The sequence below is a fragment of the Drosophila novamexicana genome, unplaced genomic scaffold (genome assembly GCF_003285875.2).
Source record: "Drosophila novamexicana strain 15010-1031.04,08,12 unplaced genomic scaffold, DnovRS2.1 tig00000820-arrow-pilon, whole genome shotgun sequence".
Lineage (NCBI taxonomy): Eukaryota > Metazoa > Arthropoda > Insecta > Diptera > Drosophilidae > Drosophila > Drosophila novamexicana.
Genome location: NW_020824828.1, coordinates 1,148,319 through 1,169,332, shown reverse-complemented (window position 1 = coordinate 1,169,332; position 21,014 = coordinate 1,148,319). Strand labels below are relative to the sequence as shown.

At 41.9% G+C, this 21,014-nt stretch overlaps 1 protein-coding gene across 1 annotated transcript; it reads right to left on the bottom strand.

Moving 5' to 3' along the window:
* Positions 1–3,202: 3,202 nt before the first annotated feature.
* On the bottom strand, positions 3,203–4,433 carry LOC115764290. Its single transcript, XM_030707222.1, has 2 exons — positions 4,128–4,433; positions 3,203–3,946 (listed from the first exon to the last, which is right to left on the bottom strand). Exons 1-2 carry the CDS (start codon positions 4,192–4,194, stop codon positions 3,342–3,344), a joined length of 672 nt encoding a protein of 223 aa, XP_030563082.1. The 5' UTR covers positions 4,195–4,433; the 3' UTR covers positions 3,203–3,341.
* Between the last annotated feature and the right edge of the window lie 16,581 nt (positions 4,434–21,014).

Sequence of the window (21,014 nt, the reverse complement as noted above, 5' to 3'; positions counted from 1 at the left end):
CACAATTGAGCTGAGTGCCCGGGTGCCAATCGTCAATTTGTTTGGTCTGGTCAAGTGGGTTTGTCGCATTGTATGCATTGTATGCTCCAGTTTCAGCCAGTTGGAGTTGCCGAATGCGCTGCAGTTTTCTTTGACGTATTCAAGGCGTGTTCATGCATATCAAATGTAGAAGCTATTAAAATTTGATAGACTGTGTAATTCTGCTAACTAGAAACAACTTAAAATTTCATAAAAATAACATTCATGTATGTTATTGTTATATTATATTATTATTACTATCTCTTTTTTTATATATACAGTGTAGGACATAGTTGCTATCGAACAACCTGTTTATTTTTTTAAATAGCTCTGGCAACCATCGCTATCGGTAAGACCATGCTACATCCACACACTGGCCTGAGATTCAGGCCCGGATCATCGCTATTTAGTTCCCAGAATGAGACTTTGAGATTTGGCAACTTATCGAGGACTGCAAGAATGTCTTTATAAGTATTTTGTTTTTGCAATTTTAAAAAAATTAAATTGAAAAATGTTTATTAGTATTAGGCAAAATGTTGCTTCAAAGGGAAATCATAACCGTAGCTAAGGATTGCTTTTTTCTCAACATTTTTCGCTGAATACCCTATAATGCATATATAAGTAAGTTCATTTATTTTATTTGGTTGATGTTTTTTAATATATGATATTTGGTGAATAGAGAACTGCCAAAGTTGAGCTGGCCAGTATTCTGGAATATTTATTGTAGCAACTTGTACCATCAACGTTTCGTGGCCAATTTTTCGATATATGCTTTGCACTGCGAACTTTTAGCTAGGCACTTGCTACTGGGGCTGAGCGTGTGGGTGGTCTCCGTGCGGTTCACCTTTTGCCTGCCTCTGCATTGAATGCCTCCACAGCAAGACGCTTCGCCTCGAACTGCATTTATTGGAATTTCACAATAAACTAGCGACGCGCCATTCGAGGCAGGCACGTTTCACGTCAGCGCCGAGGTCGACAAGGACAACGGTGGAGATGCGCACAAAAGACATTACGCGGTATCTGAGGGTAGGCCAAAGCCAAACCAAACCACGTTTCTACGGTTTCGCTTACCCAGTGCCAAAAGAGGGCTCTCGGAGCTGATATTTCTGCCAACATTTTTGTATAAGCACTTCCTATTAAATCAACAAATGTTGACAACTATATATAATTATAGTTTTAAATGTCATATTCAGAAGTAGATTCTTGAATCTTGGAGAGGTGCATACCTTGTGCTATTTGCTTGTCTAATGGGTATCATGTAGTCATGGTATGCTACTTGTGATTATTTTGTTTTTTTTTTGTTGTTGTTGTTGTCGTTTTGTCTTTGTTTTTTTCCTCGATTGCCAAAGGCGCGTCATACACGGCGTATGCTTGATGCCCCCTCGTTGAGGATGTAATTAAAAAACGGCAACAAAAAGCTGCACTGACAGCATGTAAACTTGCTGCACGACACCGACACTCGAAACGGGGCCCAGGCCAGTCCCAAACCGAATGCCAATACCTCAATAACTCAATGCCTCAATGCCTCATGCCTTGGTACTCACTCGGCTCGGCGACGACTGAATCGATGAGGTTCGACGGCAGCACACAAAGCAGTGCCGGCGATATCCATAGCTCAAAGCTAAATCTCTGCACAAACAGGATATATATAGCTGGAGTCAAAGTCAATCCCAACCATCCACCCAAACCCCTCTAGGCCACCCAAGCCAAACTCTCAAGCGCCAAGCGTGCCGATGTCGATACCGCGTCCGTTCCGACTTGGTTTTGTAGTCAGTCAGTTTTTGTTCAGCAGTTTTTTATTTTGTTCTTCTTTGTTGTTGTTGTAGTTGTTGCTTCTATTTTTTCTGTTCTTTTTTTTCTGCTTTTTGCTTGCTCTGGTCGTGCTCCTTGTACGCCCCTGTCCCCTGTTCCTGGCCAGCCCTTGTGCCCGCTGCCATGTGATTTTTTGCGGGTACTTTTTGTGATATTGAGCCGGCTGCTGTTGGGCGCACTCAAGGGAAAGCCAAAGCAGTCTCCTTGTAGTTGTTGTTGTTGCAGCTAAGCTACTGCCTGCTTGACGTATTCGGTTTAGTGTGATTTGTATGCGTACCGATTCCCGTACCCGCACCCGCACTCGCTATCTCTACTATTTTTATCCACATTTCCATCCCATTCTGACGCTGGAGTCGAGTTGGAATCTGGATGGCGATTTTACGAGCTCAGTCAGAAGCAACCAGCCAAAAGCTGCAGCTACTTGTGCACATCAAACGGAGCTGAAAGCGGAACACTTAGTTGAATCAGCTGTATGGACTCGACAACAGACAGTGGATAAGAGAATACGGCGGAAGGCAGCACCAAGGACCATGACGGGAGCAGAAACTAAAAAAACACACCTAACTAGGACAGCCAATAACAATACAAGTATACAAAAAACAGACTCAACAAGTACTTGAAATTTAGGTGTTTCCACTATTCTGGTTAGCATACTAGAATGGACATGAAATCTTAGGATTCATCAAAACCGAGTACCAAATGTGTTGCCATGAGCTAAAGGTCAGCTTTTTTAGGGTGCGCTTGAAAATAAGAGTTAGAAGAGGAGACTTAGAAAAACTATTAAAATGTATACCTTGTATACCTTGCGTTATGGATATTTATAACCTAGGAATATTAAATTAACATATTGGCGCCATCTTACAGTTCGAATATAAATTGTATCTGAGAATCTGTCCACCTGTCACATCTATGGAAACACAACCAAACCGTTTTCTTAAACTATACCTAGCATCCAATCCTAGCCGAATTCACTCAGTTTTATTTTACCAACGAGTTCGCAGTTTTTGGCTGAGCGGTGCTCTGGTGCCCAATGCACCTTGGCTCCACTTGGTCTGCATCTTCAATGTGCGTTATATATTCGCGCCCGAAGGAGGTGCAGAGTGCACGTCCAGTTGCAGCTGCAGCACTCGCATCCGCTGAATGGCGGCTTGTGTTTGCCCATACCCCCACTTCCGACGCCGGACTCTAGCTTCTGGATGAAGCTGTTATTATTCGTACGATTTTCATTTTTTCAAGACCCTTTACTGTGGCCCTGGTGACGCGACTGGTCGTGCCCGAGTCTTGGCTGTAAGGATGCAAGGATGTCTGGACACACAAGTTGGGGCGTTGGATATATATAAAAAGAATGCAAATGATCGTGTCATTTGTGCTGATTTGAAAAGGCCAATAGGCAACAAAATATATATTTAAAGTCAATTTGCTGAAAACGATAAAGCGAATGCTGATTTACACTCGACTAGTTGTGCATAGTAAAATCGAAAAAAAATCGGGAAAAGTTCATGGAGATCGATCTAATCAATCTTGTCCAAACGCCCAGAGTGCAGCGTGGTGCGCGAGACGAACTTTTTACCCTGCGGCTTGTTAGTATCGGTCTCCATGCTGCGTTCCTTAAACCTATCCTTGATATACTGGACACGTGCCGGATCAACGTTGCTGCGGCGCCTGAGTGGATTATAATATGGTATCTTGCGCAGCGGCTGTTCCGGCACCTTTGGCTGTGGTTGCGGCTTCGGGGTGACAACGTTTTTTAAATTCTGTTCAACTGATGAATGCTCTAGCGGCACAAGGGCCACGCTGTTTGCCTGATCCACGCCCATATCTGAATAGCCCATTGTCAAATTATTGCTTCGGCTCAGTTTGCCCTGGTCCGTCTGCAACTGGTCCAGCGGATTTAGACAAACGCTGTATTGTCTAATAGGGTGTAGGTTCTCATAAATCGGCAGCTCCTTGCACAAGTTGGAGTAGCCCAATGGCAAATTATTACTGTTCTGTGCCTTAATCGGGGCGATCTTGACGATTAGCTGGGCTACATAGTGTCCTGGCTTTGATTGCATCTTGATCTGTGGCTCCTTTTTGACAGCCTCGCCCAAAGCAAATGGCTGCAATTGCTTTGGATCTAAAGAGAATGCATTAACATATGTATCTATCATTTGATATTATATAATACGTGTGTGTGTGCCTGTGTGTATGTTAAGTTATATAAATGAAATTTGAATATAAAAGCAGCACGGATAGATAGGTAAGCCCATTGTCCAACATGTTCTCGATGTACTTTATATACCATCGAATCTACTCACTGTAAGTCAAGGAGCGTTTCAGCTGCAGGCCCTTAATGGGGGCTCTCAATTGAAGTTGACGCAACATCTTCAGTATTGGTATCAAAATATTATTATGGACTTCAACTCCAGGGGGCTGCCACTTCAAAATTTGGTGCAGTCGATGTATCTGCCTAGTTAGTTCAATGTGTTTAATTCACTTTTCTATTGCAGTGCACAATTTACTACTGTTTTTTCTAAGTTGATTTTTGTTATTTTCCCTTAGTCCGAAAAATTGATGTAGTGCCAGAAAAAAAGTAGGAATGAAATGAAATGCTCGACAGACGAGTTTACCCTGAGCTCACTCTCTGACAAATCGCCTGAGTGCAATTTCAAAGCCTGCTCGTTTGCTGCCCCTGCTCGCCAGGGCTGGCATCCCAGCCCAGCCCAGTCCTCCCCAGCCCTGTCAGACCTGCCAACCTATCGCTGTATTTTTCTTTTCAAAAAATAAAAGCTGCATGCATATTTATAGTTCCGCTTGTTGACAAATATCGCGCTGTGTTGAATGACGGCCCGGCAAGCGGAAGCTGCACTGATTAGAAACCTAGTGCTGCCCTGTCTAGATTCCGGTCCACGAACCGTGTACCGTGCGGGCATCAGGCATCGGCAGGCAGCACTAAAAATGAAAAAGCAAACCAAAAAACAACATATACCAACAAAAATACTTTTGGATTTGGCTTAAAAACGCAAACGCCACTTTAGAAACACTGAAAAAAGGAGACACGCAATGATGTCGCAGCATCCGGGCAAAAAAGTTGACATTTCTATGTCCTGCTCTGCTAACTGAGCCATAACTCAGCCTGGATAACATAAAGGTTTCGCAATGAGTTTGTAATGGGGTTCTCTTAGTTACCTCCATATAAGCATCTTGCAAAGAACACTTACTGAATATTCTTATTATTCTTTTGTTTTTTTTTTATTTATTAATGGTTTTATTATTTATTTTATTAACATTAATAATATTATTAACATTTTCATTATTATTATTTTTTGTTTTAAATATTACTAGCATAGCGAGCAAGCATTCCGAGGACCTGAAACCGATCCTTAAACTGGGCCTAAATCTGAGCCACAGCCTGAATGGAGGGTGCGGTGGCAGCGCCGGCGCTATGCCCAGCATTGTTTGGTAATTTATTGAACAATGGAGTTCCAATTGAAGAAAGGGCGGCACACAATAAAAGCCACTGGGCCACTGGTCATGGCCATTGTCCGTGAGCCTAAGCCTGGCCTGGCCTGGCCTGAACTGGTCCCGCATGTGTGGCCGGTGCTTTCACATTAGCAAACCTATTAGCATTTGGCTAATCCACACTTAGGCTTAATATGAGGCATTCAGGCAGTATGCGGATGTGAGCGAGGATGCGCGCTAGACTAGCTGTCGGGGTAAACGGACCAGAGCTCAAGATCATAGCCCTTTATCGCAGGTCGATCGTGCATGTCCTTTGTTTTGCCATATGCACTTGCAACTGGCACTGGGCATTGTGCAACCAGCTCTGGGCTCGGCTCAGCACTTGTCTTAATCCCCTTTAAAAAGGAAGCATATCCAATGGCCAGTGGGCAAACAAAAGCACACCCGGTCACAATGGCAACAAAAACCTGAAATCTGGCACGTCATCTGATCCTCTCTAAACTGAGCCACTGGCTCAATCGATCAACGAATCGATCTATCTGGCCATGCTGCTGTTTGTTTTTTTTTTTTTTTTTTTTTGATGAATTGATCCACTCAAGATAAATTAGGCCACAACATTTGTGTAAGCTTAGCCCTGGATTATCCTACAGCCTTGCCGAAACGCTCTAGACAACATGTCTTCCGGTCGACTATCACCCACGCCCACGATGTCGATGCCGAAGCTAGATGAGAGGTTTGGTATGGGAATACCCTATGCCAAATGGTAAATATGGATAATTGCCAACTGAGAGTTGTGGGCACTTATAAATAATTTGCCAAGCGTAACACTCTCTCTCTCTCTCTCTCTCACTCACTCACTCGCTCTCTCTGTCTGGCGATAATTTCTTCGTTTATTGGGCGCAGAGAAGGAAAGTATATAAAAAGTAACAATACAAAAGTTTATAACAAAAGACCATGAAAATCAATGGAATGCGAGTAATAAAAAGCCCAACAGCAACAGCAAACAACAATAAACAAGATGGTATTGGGTGGTGGGAAGGACATACGTATTGGGCGGCGTTGCGCGGGTGGGTTTGTTATTATTGCTCTTGTTTGCTGCTGTGTTGATATTGTTGTAGAGTGCAATTATTAAAATAATGTCCACAGACCATTGAGTTCATAACGCGAATGAGGCCGCAATAAAATAAATAAATAAAGAGGAACTTGTTCTCAAATGAGGCATGCAAATGTTGCGATGACCAAGCGGTCACAGACAAGGCGAGACGAGGCGAGACGCGACGCATCGAGTTGAATCGGCAACAACAACAACGAGAGCAACAACAAAGTCAACAGCCATATCATTGCCAACGTCAATGTCCTCGTGGGTCATTCAGTCAGTATTGAAATTTATTTTTATAAAAATATGAGACGAGCCAACATAGCAGGATTCTGTTTTAGGAGTGGCGCAAGTTGGGGGTTGGCTTTGCAATTGCGATTGCTCGATTTGGCGCTGGCCAGCCACGACTTTGGAGCCAGCTGTTGGGGCAATTTTGCAGAGCAAAAATGTGTGTAAGCAATATTTTTGACATGCTTTAAAACATCTTTAAGATCTTAAGAAGCTTATTAAGTCTAGGAATAATACTTGCTTGAATTGATTTAATTTGATTTGATTGAAAATATGCACACAAATAGCTATTAACCTGTGCAAATAGTTGCTTTGTTTTGGTTTATTGTTATTATTATTTATTATTTTTTGCTAAATAATTTTTTTTTTTTAAGATTAGACATGCTTATAATAATAGAATACATTTCCTGTCTTAAACTGTGAGACATGCTATTACTACAAATTTTATTTATTTTACAACTATATGATTTCGAGCCTCCTTAATTGGAATGTTTTTTCTGGTAGTAGACATATAGCAAATATTTCACTTATTTTCATACCTCCCCCAATAATTAAAAATAAACAAAAATCATTTTAAGAGACATTCATAGATGCTCGGCGAATCACTCTTACGTATTGCCTTGGGAAACAGAAAAAATACTTAAATCGAACTAAATAATTTATGAATAAAATCCCTATGGTGTCAAATCCAGCTAATTGTATTTAATTGCCAGCGAATAATTATTTTAAATATATTACATTTTCTGCTAATGCAACTGAATCATACTAATATTATATAAAGATATAAATTTTTTCAATATGCCAATTAAGTAACTTATACAAACAAATGAAATTGTTTACATATACGGAATTGCAATATTTTAGATTTCGCTAAATTCTTAGATATGCATAAGCTGATTGCAGCTGCAGCAAATATTTACGAAAATATTTGTATAACGTTTTAAAATGTTTACACTTTTGACCCATGCTCCTGCTCCTGCCACCGCCCCAAAACTCAGCTTAGCCGCATAAAAAGTCGTGGAAAGTGCTTAACCTGCAGACAGCAAAGACACCAAACACCACACACACGCACACCAAGCAGCAAACACCACAAACCACTCACACACACACACAGAGTTATTGTGTGCGCAACCCTGGGGCAAAGTTAAGAAGTTCAAGTGTATAATTTCGTTACAATTGGGACAGTTTTAGTGCTTCGCCGGAACTCGTCGAATGTCGCGTCGGTGGCGGGTCAAATACACTGAGCGCGCGCACGTACGTGCCCGCCTGGCCGTGACCCGGGCCCAGAGCTGGGTCCTTTTGACCGGGGCTGCTCTGGAGTAACGCTTAAATGCGGTTTTGTGTTACACATGTGCGTCTAATTAGCGACTGTTTAACGACTGGGAGCGGGTCCTGTAACTAATACGGTTCCGGACCATGCCGGGGAATCGTTAACGAGCATGAAATTATTATCGGAATACAATTAATAAGTGAGACTAACGACATGGATATGGTCGGCTCTTGTTGCGTAAACACTTTTGACACTTGTCCCTTTGCCCTTGCACTTGTCGTCCCTCTCCCTGTTTATTGTTTATCTGCTGCAAGCTGACACTGCAGCTCACCAATAAGGAGAAGAGAGAAGAGTTCAGAGCAGCCTCCGTTCGCACGAATTCCGGCGCCAGCATTGCCTTAAGTGGCACCGACACTTCCGTCAACAGGGGCACGCCCCAGGGGACTGCCGTGGACGCGACCTGCGACCGGTGTGTCACATTTTCCAGAACTCAAATGCGTTGCATACTTCAAGCCTACGGACAACAGAGCTCGACATCATATGTGAGTGACTGCAGCTTGAGATGGGCAAGGGAATAGGCATGAGAACCGTGGCGCATAATCGGGGCCAGTGGGTGGACAAATCGGCTTTGGAGCTTAAGGCGTAAATAATTTGGACCCCGACCACTTTGATAAGTGAAAGCTGCTTCTGTCCGTTTGATCCGAAAAGAAGACCCGACCCTTTTTATTTGTTTTAAACATGCTCTAACAAAGGGAAGTTCTTAACTTAAATTTGAAATGCGCAATGGTTCGAATCCCATTTCAATGATTGCCCAGTATCTAGTATTCTCGATAATAGGTACTTTTGCGATTTAATTTTCATGACTTGCTTGAATATATTCTTTTTTTAAAGTGGCTAATAATTATTTCTCATATTTAATATCAACTGTTCTTTAAATAAAATGTAATATTATGATTGCAATGCAGGGCAATGCTAATTCGGCGCATGGAAAATTCGTTTTCCTTCTTGCCTTTTGTGCAAATTGAGTCAACAGCCCAACGAGAGGGTGGTGGAGGTTTTTTGTTGCCGACCCGGACTCTACATCGATACCCACTTTGTTTTAATGCACGCTGATAAGTGAGCCGCAGGGCTTAGCTCCAAACACACACACATGGGAGCACACGCACACACAAACACACACACAAATGCTTGTGTGAACATCCTTAGAGTAGTAGTCCAATATATTGACCAGCCCTCAAATTGGCAGCGACTGCTTATGCCCTATGCCCATTAAAAACGTGCAAGTACAAGGCATATTGTGTAATGCAAATCTATGTAACAGGCGACCCAGACAAGCATATGTATATGTATCTATTTTTTTTTTTTAGCTTAAATAACCAAATTGATCTAGCCATTTACGGCTGCTAGTCTATCAATATGAATATGCCAATCTCAGTGTTTTTGCCCATCAACGATAACCTGCCCTATTTTCATGAATCATTAATCAAATTCGAGTGGGTTTATTAATTAGGTTCCTTCAACATATCTTGAATTATATAAGTGCTTAACGATAGAAGAAATCAAGAAGGTTTCACGTTGCCAATACCTCTGCCTTACGCTTTGGTTATGCATACATCTGTGCCCCATACATCAGCTCTGAAAAGATGGGTCTATTTGGTCCAAATTTATTCAAGAATGCCTTTGCAGCTCAGAATTGGGTAAAGGGCATCTTCTAGTCCAGACTAGAGCACTCTTTCTCGCTTTGTTGTTGCTAAAAGGCAGTCCCTTACTAGAGCTAACTATGGGCGCTGTCTGGAGGTTGCTAGCAGTTGATTTAGGGAGGAGTGTTTGGGGCCCTTTGCCGTTACTCTGGAGCTGACTTGGTGTTGATTTTTTAACCGAATTGAGAAAATTTGTTGGCTCAGATTCGCTGGAGCGTAGACCATAATCAACTTCGGTGGCCGGCAACTCAATTTATATTTTGCAATAACTTGCAGCAGCTGTGCTTGCAAGTGTGTGTGTGTGTGTGTGTGTGTGTGTGTATTCATGTGTGTGCGCATTCTACTATAAAATAAAATTGAAAAAGGATTTCCGTTTGTCGTCCCTCGGTCAGCAAGGCAACCAAAAGTCTATCTACGTATTTATATGGCGACGACTGAGGGCGAACGGTCAAAGGTGTAAATTTTATTTGAATTATTCGGCAAGGGTGCCAACAACAACAACAACAACATCACGAAGAAAACGATGATGAAGAAGAAGAAGAACAACAACAACAATGAGCCAACATATTTGTATTTAGTTTTGTTACGTGGCTGGCATAAAATTTTTGCCATTGACTTTCGTTCAATTTGGTTTTGATACAATTTTCGCCAATGCATTGAATTGGCTTGATTTAACTTCCGGTCATTTCATTTCCTTTTAGCCACCATCAAAGCCACATGTGTGTGTACATGTATGTGTTAAGTAAACAAATTCAAGCAAAAATATGCAAGAAACTATTCCGAATGCTTAAATATAAAGACTATTCTTGAAGTCATATTTAACAGCAGCTCGATGTCATGTTCAAAAATGCTCTCCATTTGAAGCTGACGATAGTTTAAAAAAAGGTTAAGAAATATCATATGAATCAAATATGAACTTTTATTTATATATTTTTGTTTGTTTTTTTTTTTTTTTGGATAAATCAAAATGTATCAATTTTGTCATTCTATTTATATAGTGCGAGCAGCAGCACACAATTGACCCACAATTGGTCACAAAAGTAATCGAAAGTTGTGCCAACCGATTCATTGTGTCCCGATTCATTTGGTACTTTAGATAACAGTATGTCATAGCTTACTACAAAAACTGAATAGTATGACATGGCTCTTGAAGGAAAACAGCAAACCTTCTCTGAGCAGCAAGGTGCTGCTGTACAAAACCCTACTGGCCCAGTTGGGTGCTATGCAAGCCAAATCTTCGGCACTGCAGCAAAATCCCATTGGAGGAAGATTAGTGTGTTCCAATGCAAGGTGCTGAGACTAAGTACTGGGGCCCCTGGTACATCCGCAACCGGGCCTTAGCAAGAGATCTAAAGGTTCCCTTGGTGGGTAACCTCTTACGGCAGCAGTCCATTAACTACATGGCCCGTCTTTCTACCCACCTTAATATATTGAACCTCATATGGAAATGAAATTTTGCCATTTGCTGAAAACAATATTTGATAATGTTTACTTATTTTAAATACTTTTGATTTTTGATTTGCAATGGCAATGATTTGCCATAGTTTCAAAGCAAGTCACCTGGTCGTAATTTGTTTGGCTTCAGATTGCAGAACTTCGTCGATGGCACCACCCATGGCTCATTGGCACATTTAACGTGCGGACAACAATGGCCAGTGGGCCCGAGTCGGGCCCGTTATTGGCAGCTGTGCCCAACAAATTGGTCACACGCGGCCACTTAGCACTTCAGTTAATGATAATAATGATGGCGATGCCGATGGGCATGTGACAGCGGCAGGGTGTCCGGGTCTAAATGAATACATCATCCACATCATAATGATCATCAGAGTCTCACAGATCGCATATAGAAATATGTGCGCAAAACGCCGCATAAGGTTGCGGCACGCTACAAAATGTGGCATGACAAATATGCCCAGGGGTCCAGTGTGTCCATAAATGGGCGCGTTAGCAACGCTCATCACATGGAGCTGCCCGATCGAACCAGCCTTTTCCCAAGAACGTTACCAAAACTTGCTCAATCCGTTCCGTTCCGTTCCTTTCTGTTCCACTTCGACCAGCGTCGCAGCCACGAGTACCCGCTGTGGCCAAATGATTGCGGTCGATCCACCACACATTGATGGGACATCGGCTCCTGCTTCTGTTCCTCCTATTGATAGCGATGATGGCGCAACGAATCAATTGATGCCTGTCCCAGCCTCTCGCCCTGGCTAATTGGCTGTGTGGTGAAGCGGCAAACGACGTTACGAGGTTGCAACATTGAAACATTGCCCCGTTGTGCGCTCACAAATTGAAATTATCTGGGGAAAAATTGCAATTTTCATGGCCGGGCGACTAAAAGAAAAGCAGAGTAAAGCAGGTCGGCACTGCATCTCAGTAATAATGTGATCAAAAACAAAAAGAAAACTGTCGCTTTGTTCGCACTCTGCAGCCGTGACAAATTCCAGACTAAGACTGGACCTCAGTCCTGGCGCAGCTGATCCTTGCCTCAGGGCCTTGTCACGAGCTGTCTGACACTTTTTTCCTTCGGCTACTGGCCAAATGAGCATTTCTGGCAGGCGAGCTCGGGGCCACTCCTCGACGAGGTGTCTGCGCTTCGAGTGTCTCATTTGTTCAATCTGTTTCCGGCAAAGTGCTTCCACTTTGTGTCGTTTAATCCCGCATCGTGGCAGACGTCCAAAGACCAGAACCGCGTGCATATCTGTGTTGGCTTTGGTGCTTATTCTTTTTTTCAGTTTTCTGTCTTATTTGCATGCGAGCGCCTCAATAAAGTTTGAAAGCAGCAAAAAAAAACTTTGTTTAGAATGCGACTGAATGCGGTTGCCCGCGCAGCAGCGGATGCAGGGGGATGGGATGTAAAGAATGGCTGCGTGCCGGGGCACTAATGCCTGGTCTCAGGGCGGCAATTACGGGGCACAACAATAAAAGTGAAGCAAGTTCTCCCGGTGCGTGGATCGTAAATGGGAGCATTGTTCTCGCAGCGCCTAAAACAGCTTCATTTTCGTGCCAAGCGGTCGTGAGCGGACAAAAGCAAAGGCAACTGGCCTGCCCCACCCCGGCCCGGCCCTGTCCAGCCCAGTTCGACTCGCCGAGCACCGTGCACCGCACCGTGGTTTCATTCGGCTGGCCAAGACCCCGTGCTAATCCGTTGCGCCTGCGCCTTTGGTCAACACGCGGGCCAATCAGGCGCGCACCCAGTGGTCAAGCATTCGGTCAGCTCAATTTTGTGTGTATGGGGTGACCCTTTCTGCCAGGCAGAGGGCGCATCAAGCTGTGACATGGAGCTGGCCACGCAGCTGATTAGCAGACTGTGGCATGGCACAGTGGCATTAGAATGAACACCCCTCCCCAAGATGGTTTCCTGTAGCAGCTGCCGCTGTGGCTCAACTTCTTCGAGGCTGTTGTTTCTGCCTAATCAGGCGAAATCGCAGTCGAGTAACTACCTCATTATAAATAGTGCAGGCAGCGATCAGGTAGCGATAGAGCAGCCATTTGGGCACTTGAGGAAGGCGTGTTAAAAACGGCACCCAGGATACAAAACACTAGAGTTGAACAACTGCAGTTCCAATTACATAACAGCAACAACAACAGCAACAGTTGGGCAGTGTCTGTTTACATTTGTTGTTGTTCTTGTTGTTGTTGTCGCCGCCTTGTGTCAAAACATGCAACGTCCTTTCTACATACAGTCTCTTATATCCTTTAGACTTCTGGTTAAAAACGAGCGTCTTGATTAAGTAATAGGCTGACAAACAGCAGACAGGATTCTCGCAAAATTGGGTTTTGAGTGTGCAGCTCCTAATAGACGGCAGCTCGACGAACTGACCCCTCATCCACAACTCGCCACAAGACGCCGTCGCACTTGTGCTCGTTCTCGATCTCGTTCTGACAAGTCAATTGTGCTACCCATTAATTCCTGGGTATGTCAGCCAACTGCTGTTCGGTTTGGCTAGGATTCGGGCGCTACATAAATCAGTTTCGGCGCAGCTGTCAAGTGGCGCCAAGTCCTAGTCCAAATAATCATAGGTTATCGGGATCAAATGCAAAGCGATCCGCCCGGCAGCAGCTCTCTGCTCGGTTAAGCTGGTTTATGCACACATTTTTACTAAAACGCGCATTTATTTCTGTGCCATATACACGCGCGAAATCCTTTATGCCGTGTCCTTTTAGTCCCTTCATTCATTAGCCTAAAACGACATTGTCAGCGTGCAAATAGGCAAACAACCAAATACAATATTATTTTACATGGACAAACAAAGCGTCGCACTCGATTTACGCGTCTCTCAGCTGAAGGTGAACAACTCGCGTCTCGATTTAATTTTTGATTTACTCTTTTATTTATTTTTTTGTAACAACTGTCAAACAATATGAATGCTCCCCAGAAATTGGTTAAATATAGCATACGAATGCCAAATAAATAAACCAAAAAAAAAAAAAAAGAATGTGTACATATAGCAGGCTGTGGGAAAATACATATGTCAATCAAAGTTTTAAGCGAAACAAGTTCGCTTTTCAATTCTCTGCAAAAGATAAAAAAATTGAAAATTCCTTAATCACCATTTGAAATCGTTGAGATTTTATTTCATTAAAAGCGTTTAACAATTTATATTTCACTTTTTATTAAGATCTGGAATTAAGTGCATATATTTTTATTTGTCTTTCAGCAAGCAAATGCAATAAGAAAATGGAATAGAAAACAACATTCCCCATATTGCCAATAGCTTGCTGGATGAAACCCATTTTATGTACACTTCGAAAGGTAATACGATTTTTCAGGATATGCGCAAAGCATGACGGAAGATATGTTCTCATATATTTTGGTCTATAGAAAATGCTCACTGCCAAAATTGAACCTTTGCGACTTTTTCTCTACACCTTTTTTCATTTGTGAATATAAGATATCGCCTTATAAAGAATGAATTTGCCGTGCTCGTCTGCCCATCAGATATATATGTTACATCTGCCATGTATATGCAAAGGGTAATTTATCTTCGGCTCTCTAAAACAAACTTTTCAATTTTTCTCTTTTTTTGCCTTTTTTGTTTTGAATGGTGCTAAAGCTAACAGTTGTTAATTAGCAATGGATTCTTCGTGTTTTAATTACTCAGCACGCGAGTGCAGTCGAGATTTGTCAATCCGACATTCAGTCAGTTAGTCAGTTAGTCAGTCAGTTAGTCAGTTAGTCAGCCAGTCGTCCGTCAGAGTCGGAGTCAGCTGGCTGGCCGAGTTAATTGCATTGCTCGTGGAAGAATGCTTTTGCGATTCGGATGCCGTGGATCTGGTGGATGGGGCAGGGAAGGGGAACACGCTGCACATCCTGCGATTGTTGGCACAACACAAATCAAGGAAAAGGGCTGTGAGGTGCTGAGAGGGACAGAGGACAGCGGGCGACTCTAATAAGGTTTGCCCAAGGCGAAGGGCTGGGCACTTGAATAAAAATGCTTAGCTGTGAATGCTGAATGTGAATCAAAAACTATTCGTATGCATCAAAGGGGCGAATGAATTCGATTAAAATTACATTTTTTATTTTGATTTTTTGCCGCCTGCTGCTGGCTTTTGTGCCACACCAGGAGAGAGAGAGAGAGAGAGAGCGAGAGAGGGGAGAGGTGGAAAAGAGGAAGCACAGGAAGGGCCACGCAGCATGAATCCTTTTGATTGTGCATGAATTTGCAACTTGTGCAACGCATTTAATTTTATTTAGTTTCATTTGCCAATCGCCGGTAAAGTCGACGGCTGCTTGCCCTGAGATGGCGACCCCTTTTAGCTGGCGACACTGTCCTCCTACCGTGTTCTTCACACGCCTCGCGCCACGGGCGCTCCCCCAGCCCCGTCTCTGTGTGCGCTCGGCCGGCCGAGGATCGCAGCGACGCAACGGAAGCAAAGCTGGCCACGTTGTGGGCTCACATACCCGGCCACAAGCGAGGTCTACCAAAGCAACCCCGAAACGCCATCATTGCCACAGCCACAGCCAACGCCGGAGCCAGAGCCAAAGCCAAAGCCATTGCCGTCGTCATCAAAAAGGACACTTGACGGGAACAACAAAAGCCGATGTTGCCACCGTTGAGTCCGCGCCTGCGTCTGCTTCTGCGTTTGCGTTTGCTATTTATTTCTATTTGCAACACACAGAGCACATTCATTGCACGGCTTTTTGTATCCTTGCCCCTTTGAATGAGTGCGCTCCTCGCATAACGCGCTGCCGCTGTGCTCCTGATTATCCTTTCAATTAAATTGTAGCGTAACATTTTCCACGTCGTTGACAATAGCTACAACAGTCACACTGAAAGGCAGGGACCACGTTAAACAGAGTAGCGAGCGGGCAGGGGGCATGCCAGAAAAAGAGTGACGAGTTACAAGCAAAAGAAAGAGACAGATACAGAGAAAGGTGAAACAAAATTCAGGCAATCGTTTGCCCTTTGTAGCTGCCACTGCCAACTGCCTGTGTGTGTGGACTGTTGATTTTACTAATGGCCAGGAGCATGCCCAGCAGACTGGCAACATCTCGCACGACAACTACTTCATACAACTTTAAGGCACTTAAGAATCTAAAACTTTGAAAAACTGAAACGACAATGATATATTAACTAGGCTGGAATATTGCATAGGATGTCCACACTATATTTAAAAATAATATTTTGGTAATATTTAAGACATTGGAAACATTAAGATCAAGTTACGACATTTATTTATATTTCTTTTTAATAACGCAATGTTCTTTTATTATTTGTGTATTCATACATCGTAATGCTTATTAATATTTGTGCTATAAATATAAGCTGCTTGTCCGAACTGAAATTAATCATTAGATATCTGTGTCAAATATCATTTGAAGTACGACACACCGGAAAATCCACCCCACTGTAAAAATTTTTTACAACGCAAAAAGAACAAGTAAGAGGTTCTAGTCGGGAGCTCCCGACTAGGGGATACCCTGAACCCTCTTCTTCCAACATCAATTGCATATATATATTCTATTTTAGAAGCTATATGTCAGGTTTGGTGACTCTAGCTCTTATTATTTACCAAAATTGCCCAAAAACCATGATATCGATATCGATTTTTATTGATTGCTTGGAAACGGAGTAAGCTATCGATTATCGGAAGCAATCTCGATCTACGCAGGTTATAGGTTCTGAAATCCATGCGTTCATACATACGGACGGACGGACGGACAGACAGACGGACATGGCTAGATCGACTCGGCTATTGATGCTGATCAAGAATATATGTACTTTATGGGGTCGGAGAAGCTTCCTTCTGCCTGTTACATACATTTGGATTTTGCACAAATACAATATACCCTTATACCCATTTTTAATAAGTTCAGGGTATAAAAATATATGAATGTATAAGTATTTGTTTTGAATGTTTTACTTATAAGTATCATATATATGCAACTATACGTTCATTTTGGTTAGATTAGAAAAAATGGAATTATCGTTCTCTAATAGGAGTTTTGTATTCCCAAAGATTTATAATATTTTCAAACCTTTTTCATATAGACACATTCTCGTTTTTCTTTTAGTTCAAGGCAATGCTTTTAGCTGGTGTCATAACTGTTTGAGACAAGTCTGTTGTGTTGCCGAATGCATAAAGTTGCTTCACATATTTTCAGTCAAATATTTTGGGTACCGACAAAAATGGGATTTTCGAAATGCTAAAAGCCCTGCTTGCCTGGTGCATAACAAATGCCGTAATATGATTTGGCAGCTACATAAAACAAAAATCAACACGCACTTTTTAATTTTTGACGAGGCTGCCTGCTGTCGCACAGCCTGCTTTTACATGCACACCTCCCGCCCCGCCCCCTCCCCTGCGGCGCTCCCACTAACTAAATAGACATAGCACACGACAATAAACTTGTTCATAATACATGAGCTTAGGTCAGGGGGAGGGGCGGGCAGCTCACGACGCTCGACAATCAGTCAAATGTAATAATAAATAAATAAATAAATCAAAAACAAACATAAAAAGTAAATAACAACGACTTTGCGTTGCTGAGCCTGATTCCAATTTAGATTTGGATATGGATTTTCATTCTGACTGTTCCATGCTAATAGCAACTCACACTCACAAACAATCATACAGTCGACCTGCCACGGATTAGATAACAAACAGAGGAGTACCAGCAATGGCAACTGATAGTAGCCAGGGGGACATAAGATGAATTATTTTGAGTCGCTGATCCTCACAGATCAAGCGAGAATGTTCTTGCTGGGAGTCCACAACTAGAAGTCACTCTGCACCCAACAACGAGCCAATACACTCACGCAATGCATACACACATATAAATTGTATCTTTTTGTTTGCTTTATTTCAATTGTACTTGCTTGTAAGACCCTGATTTTCGCAAGACGGGACTTTGCAGAAATTCCGTATACTTGTATTCCATAACGCCAGGCAGAAGCTATGCAGGGATTTAAGAAAAATCACGTTTCTTGCAACATTTTTGTTGGCTATTTCGCATGGAAATTGTCCAGAAACGTGAATGCTTTTTATTCACGTCAGCAGCTGCCTAACACTTTTGCTCCTGAGAAGTAGGCAATGAAATATTTTCCTGTGCTGTTTTTCTGTCCAGCGCCTGCCTGGCTCCATTTACATATGCAATGCATTTTTTTGAACACCGATTTTTTTGTCTATATACCTACAGTCAATTCTGTGTGCCTGGTATTTCAACTGAATTTTTATTGAAATCTCGCAGGGCAGCCAAAGTCTGAGACCGTTAATTTTATTGCATAAAATTGGCCTGCCAATGGAATTAAATTGTGTAGTTAATGTACATTAACAAAACGCAATCTAAAAATAATACATATGTACATCTTAAAATTGTTTTCTATTTTATATTATTTAATTCTATATTTATTTTAAAACTTTAAGTCGCTGTTCTTTTTCGGACTCTCAGAATGGAATAGGAGATACGACTTTTGAAAGTAGCATACTCTCGCTATGATCATGTTATTAAGTGCCAAGAATAAGCTTCAATGACGTCCGATCTTGGAAATGTTGGGCTTGTTTAGCTCGTGAAGCGCTGTAGAATTGATTATTATCAAAAATTCAGGACCCCATGCCATTTCCGTCAAATTTGGGTAAATTAAAGAATTGCATGCTTTAAATGCCAATCGATAGTCGTGATCCGTTCAAATCGAAAAGGCTCTACCATTTGAAAAACTGACTACAAAAACCGGAGACATTACGAACTTTGATATCCAAACTACTACTGCTAGAATATATGATAACGTTAGAGGAAAATAAATTAGGCCACGCATAGCTTGGTACTTCCCGCTATTACATAATATATGTAATTACATTATTCATGATTCGCTCAACATTAATAGTTTTTCCATTTAAAATACAGATATCGCACGAGTTAAGAAGTATTGACCAAATATCGGGTTGCTGCTGCCAAGGGCCATTCATGACATGTGCAGCGATCTGTGGCTATTAGAGAGGTCATCATAGGCATTGGCGCCGCCTACATCCGCCTACATCCGCCAGCTCATCAGTGGCCGAAAAAATATCAGGGGTTCTTCAAACAACCTATGGATGGGAGGACTGACTAATGAATGGCAGTCGCGTTTACTCGATTTTTTTGGCGTTTCGATTTGCGAATGGACATTTGAATTGAATGGCCGCCAAAACAAATAGAAATACAAAATCAGAGATAAGCAACGAATATCATAAACAAACGTCCAGTTGTACTTCACTAACACTTCGCTCCTATTTTTTGCAAACTGTATGCATTTCCGTCTAAAAAAATAAATCAAAATAAAAGGAAAACAAACTCAAGAGCGTCGGGAAAATGACGCTTATCGTCAAAGACTCATCTAATGCTGCTGCTGGTGTCAGAGTCTCGTTGCTGTTGTTGTTTCCTAGCGTATACTACCAAATTGTCGGTTCGTTTGCTTTTTGACACATGATATGTGCAGAGCGTGCGGGGATGTCGAGCATCAGTTTTAAACAAATACCCAAAAATTCAATTCAATCAGCGGTAATTATGTCGCATGTTAAACCTACCTATATATCGCTTGATCTTTAAACAACGTTTGCATTACACCGATTGCGAGTCCGATAACCCGCGATTCGCATCGGGTGAGGCGTCGGACAAAGAGGAAACAGCAGTTCGGGGATTAGCCTATGTTGTGTTTTCACAACAACGTTGCGGAACCTATTTATGATTGCCAATCGATCTATTACATAAGTATTTTTTTGCCAACCGCCCAGCTCAGCAACGTTAAAATTAAGAGCACAAATTCATTTACCCATCGCTGTTTGAGAATAAGACAAAATTGTGCCCGAAATGGGAAGCAGCTTACCCTATGACTTGTTTATTTCGAGTGTTGTCTATTTTATGTTTCGTTTAGGATATTAGCTTTAGCTAGTTATTCAAAATAAAGGTTCAAATAATTGTTACTTGTGTTTGTAATAAGGGAAGAAGTGGTTATGAGGTGTGGGAATAAGAATCAGCTTATTTGTGCATATATCCGTATATATCAGACGGTTGACTTCTTAAACATTACATAATAAATGTTGTTGAGGCTTATGTGGCTTATGCGATAATGTTTTTTATTTGTTAAATGCTGAGAAGGCAGTTCTTATAGATACAGATGTACTGACGTGTCCGTGACTATTTAGACTGTCCTGCTGATTTTTATCAAATGGGGTGAGAGATATGCCTTACAAAATTGAAATGCCCCCTTTCAAGAGTATAAGAGGGAAAATAGTGTGAGTAAATTGATTTACATATGTCCCATTAGCGCTACTTTTCGCTACTTTTGGACTAAAATGTAAAAGATGGTTGAAATACATTCGCGCACTCTTGACTGCCCAGTGTTACTTAAAATCTTTTTGAAAGATAATACAAAAATATTTCATCACTTTCGCTACCGTTCTGCTAATTCAGAAGGTCATTTCCCACCTGTTTCAGTTGAAAGCTTTTGAGCTTACAGATACACTTTCTTATCAATAATTTATTCTTGTATCTCGCTTCCTACATCGCCATCTATTGTCTTTCAGAACGACATACTGCATATTTTATGGCGCCCTCTTTAGAAACAATTGCTGGCAATTAGCAAATGAATAAGCCAGCCTTACAATCGATCTGCAAAACTCCTATTTACAGCTTTAATGAACTTCTGCAAAAAAGTAATGCTTAATAAAATTCAATAATAATAATAATAATAATACAAATATATAAAATATAAGTTACAAAAAATGAATGTAGTTATGCACCAGCAGAAAGTGCACTGCTTGCTGCAACATTCATGTTCACATTTTGCTCGCACTGCTTGAATACCGCTGTACAAGTTTCAGACACCGCTTAACAGAGGGCGACAGCAGCTGGCAAACGACGCCCAATCAAAATGAAGCCATTCGAATAGAAAGTCAAGATAATTTGTAT

Excerpts from the sequence above, each read along its gene's own strand:
- LOC115764290 (XM_030707222.1), bottom strand. The coding sequence starts at position 4,194 with ATGTTGCGTCAACTTCAATTGAGAGCCCCCATTAAGGGCCTGCAGCTG. Across the intron at positions 3,947-4,127 it reads GAAACGCTCCTTGACTTACA|ATCCAAAGCAATTGCAGCCA; the intron begins GTGAGTAGATTC and ends CATTCTCTTTAG.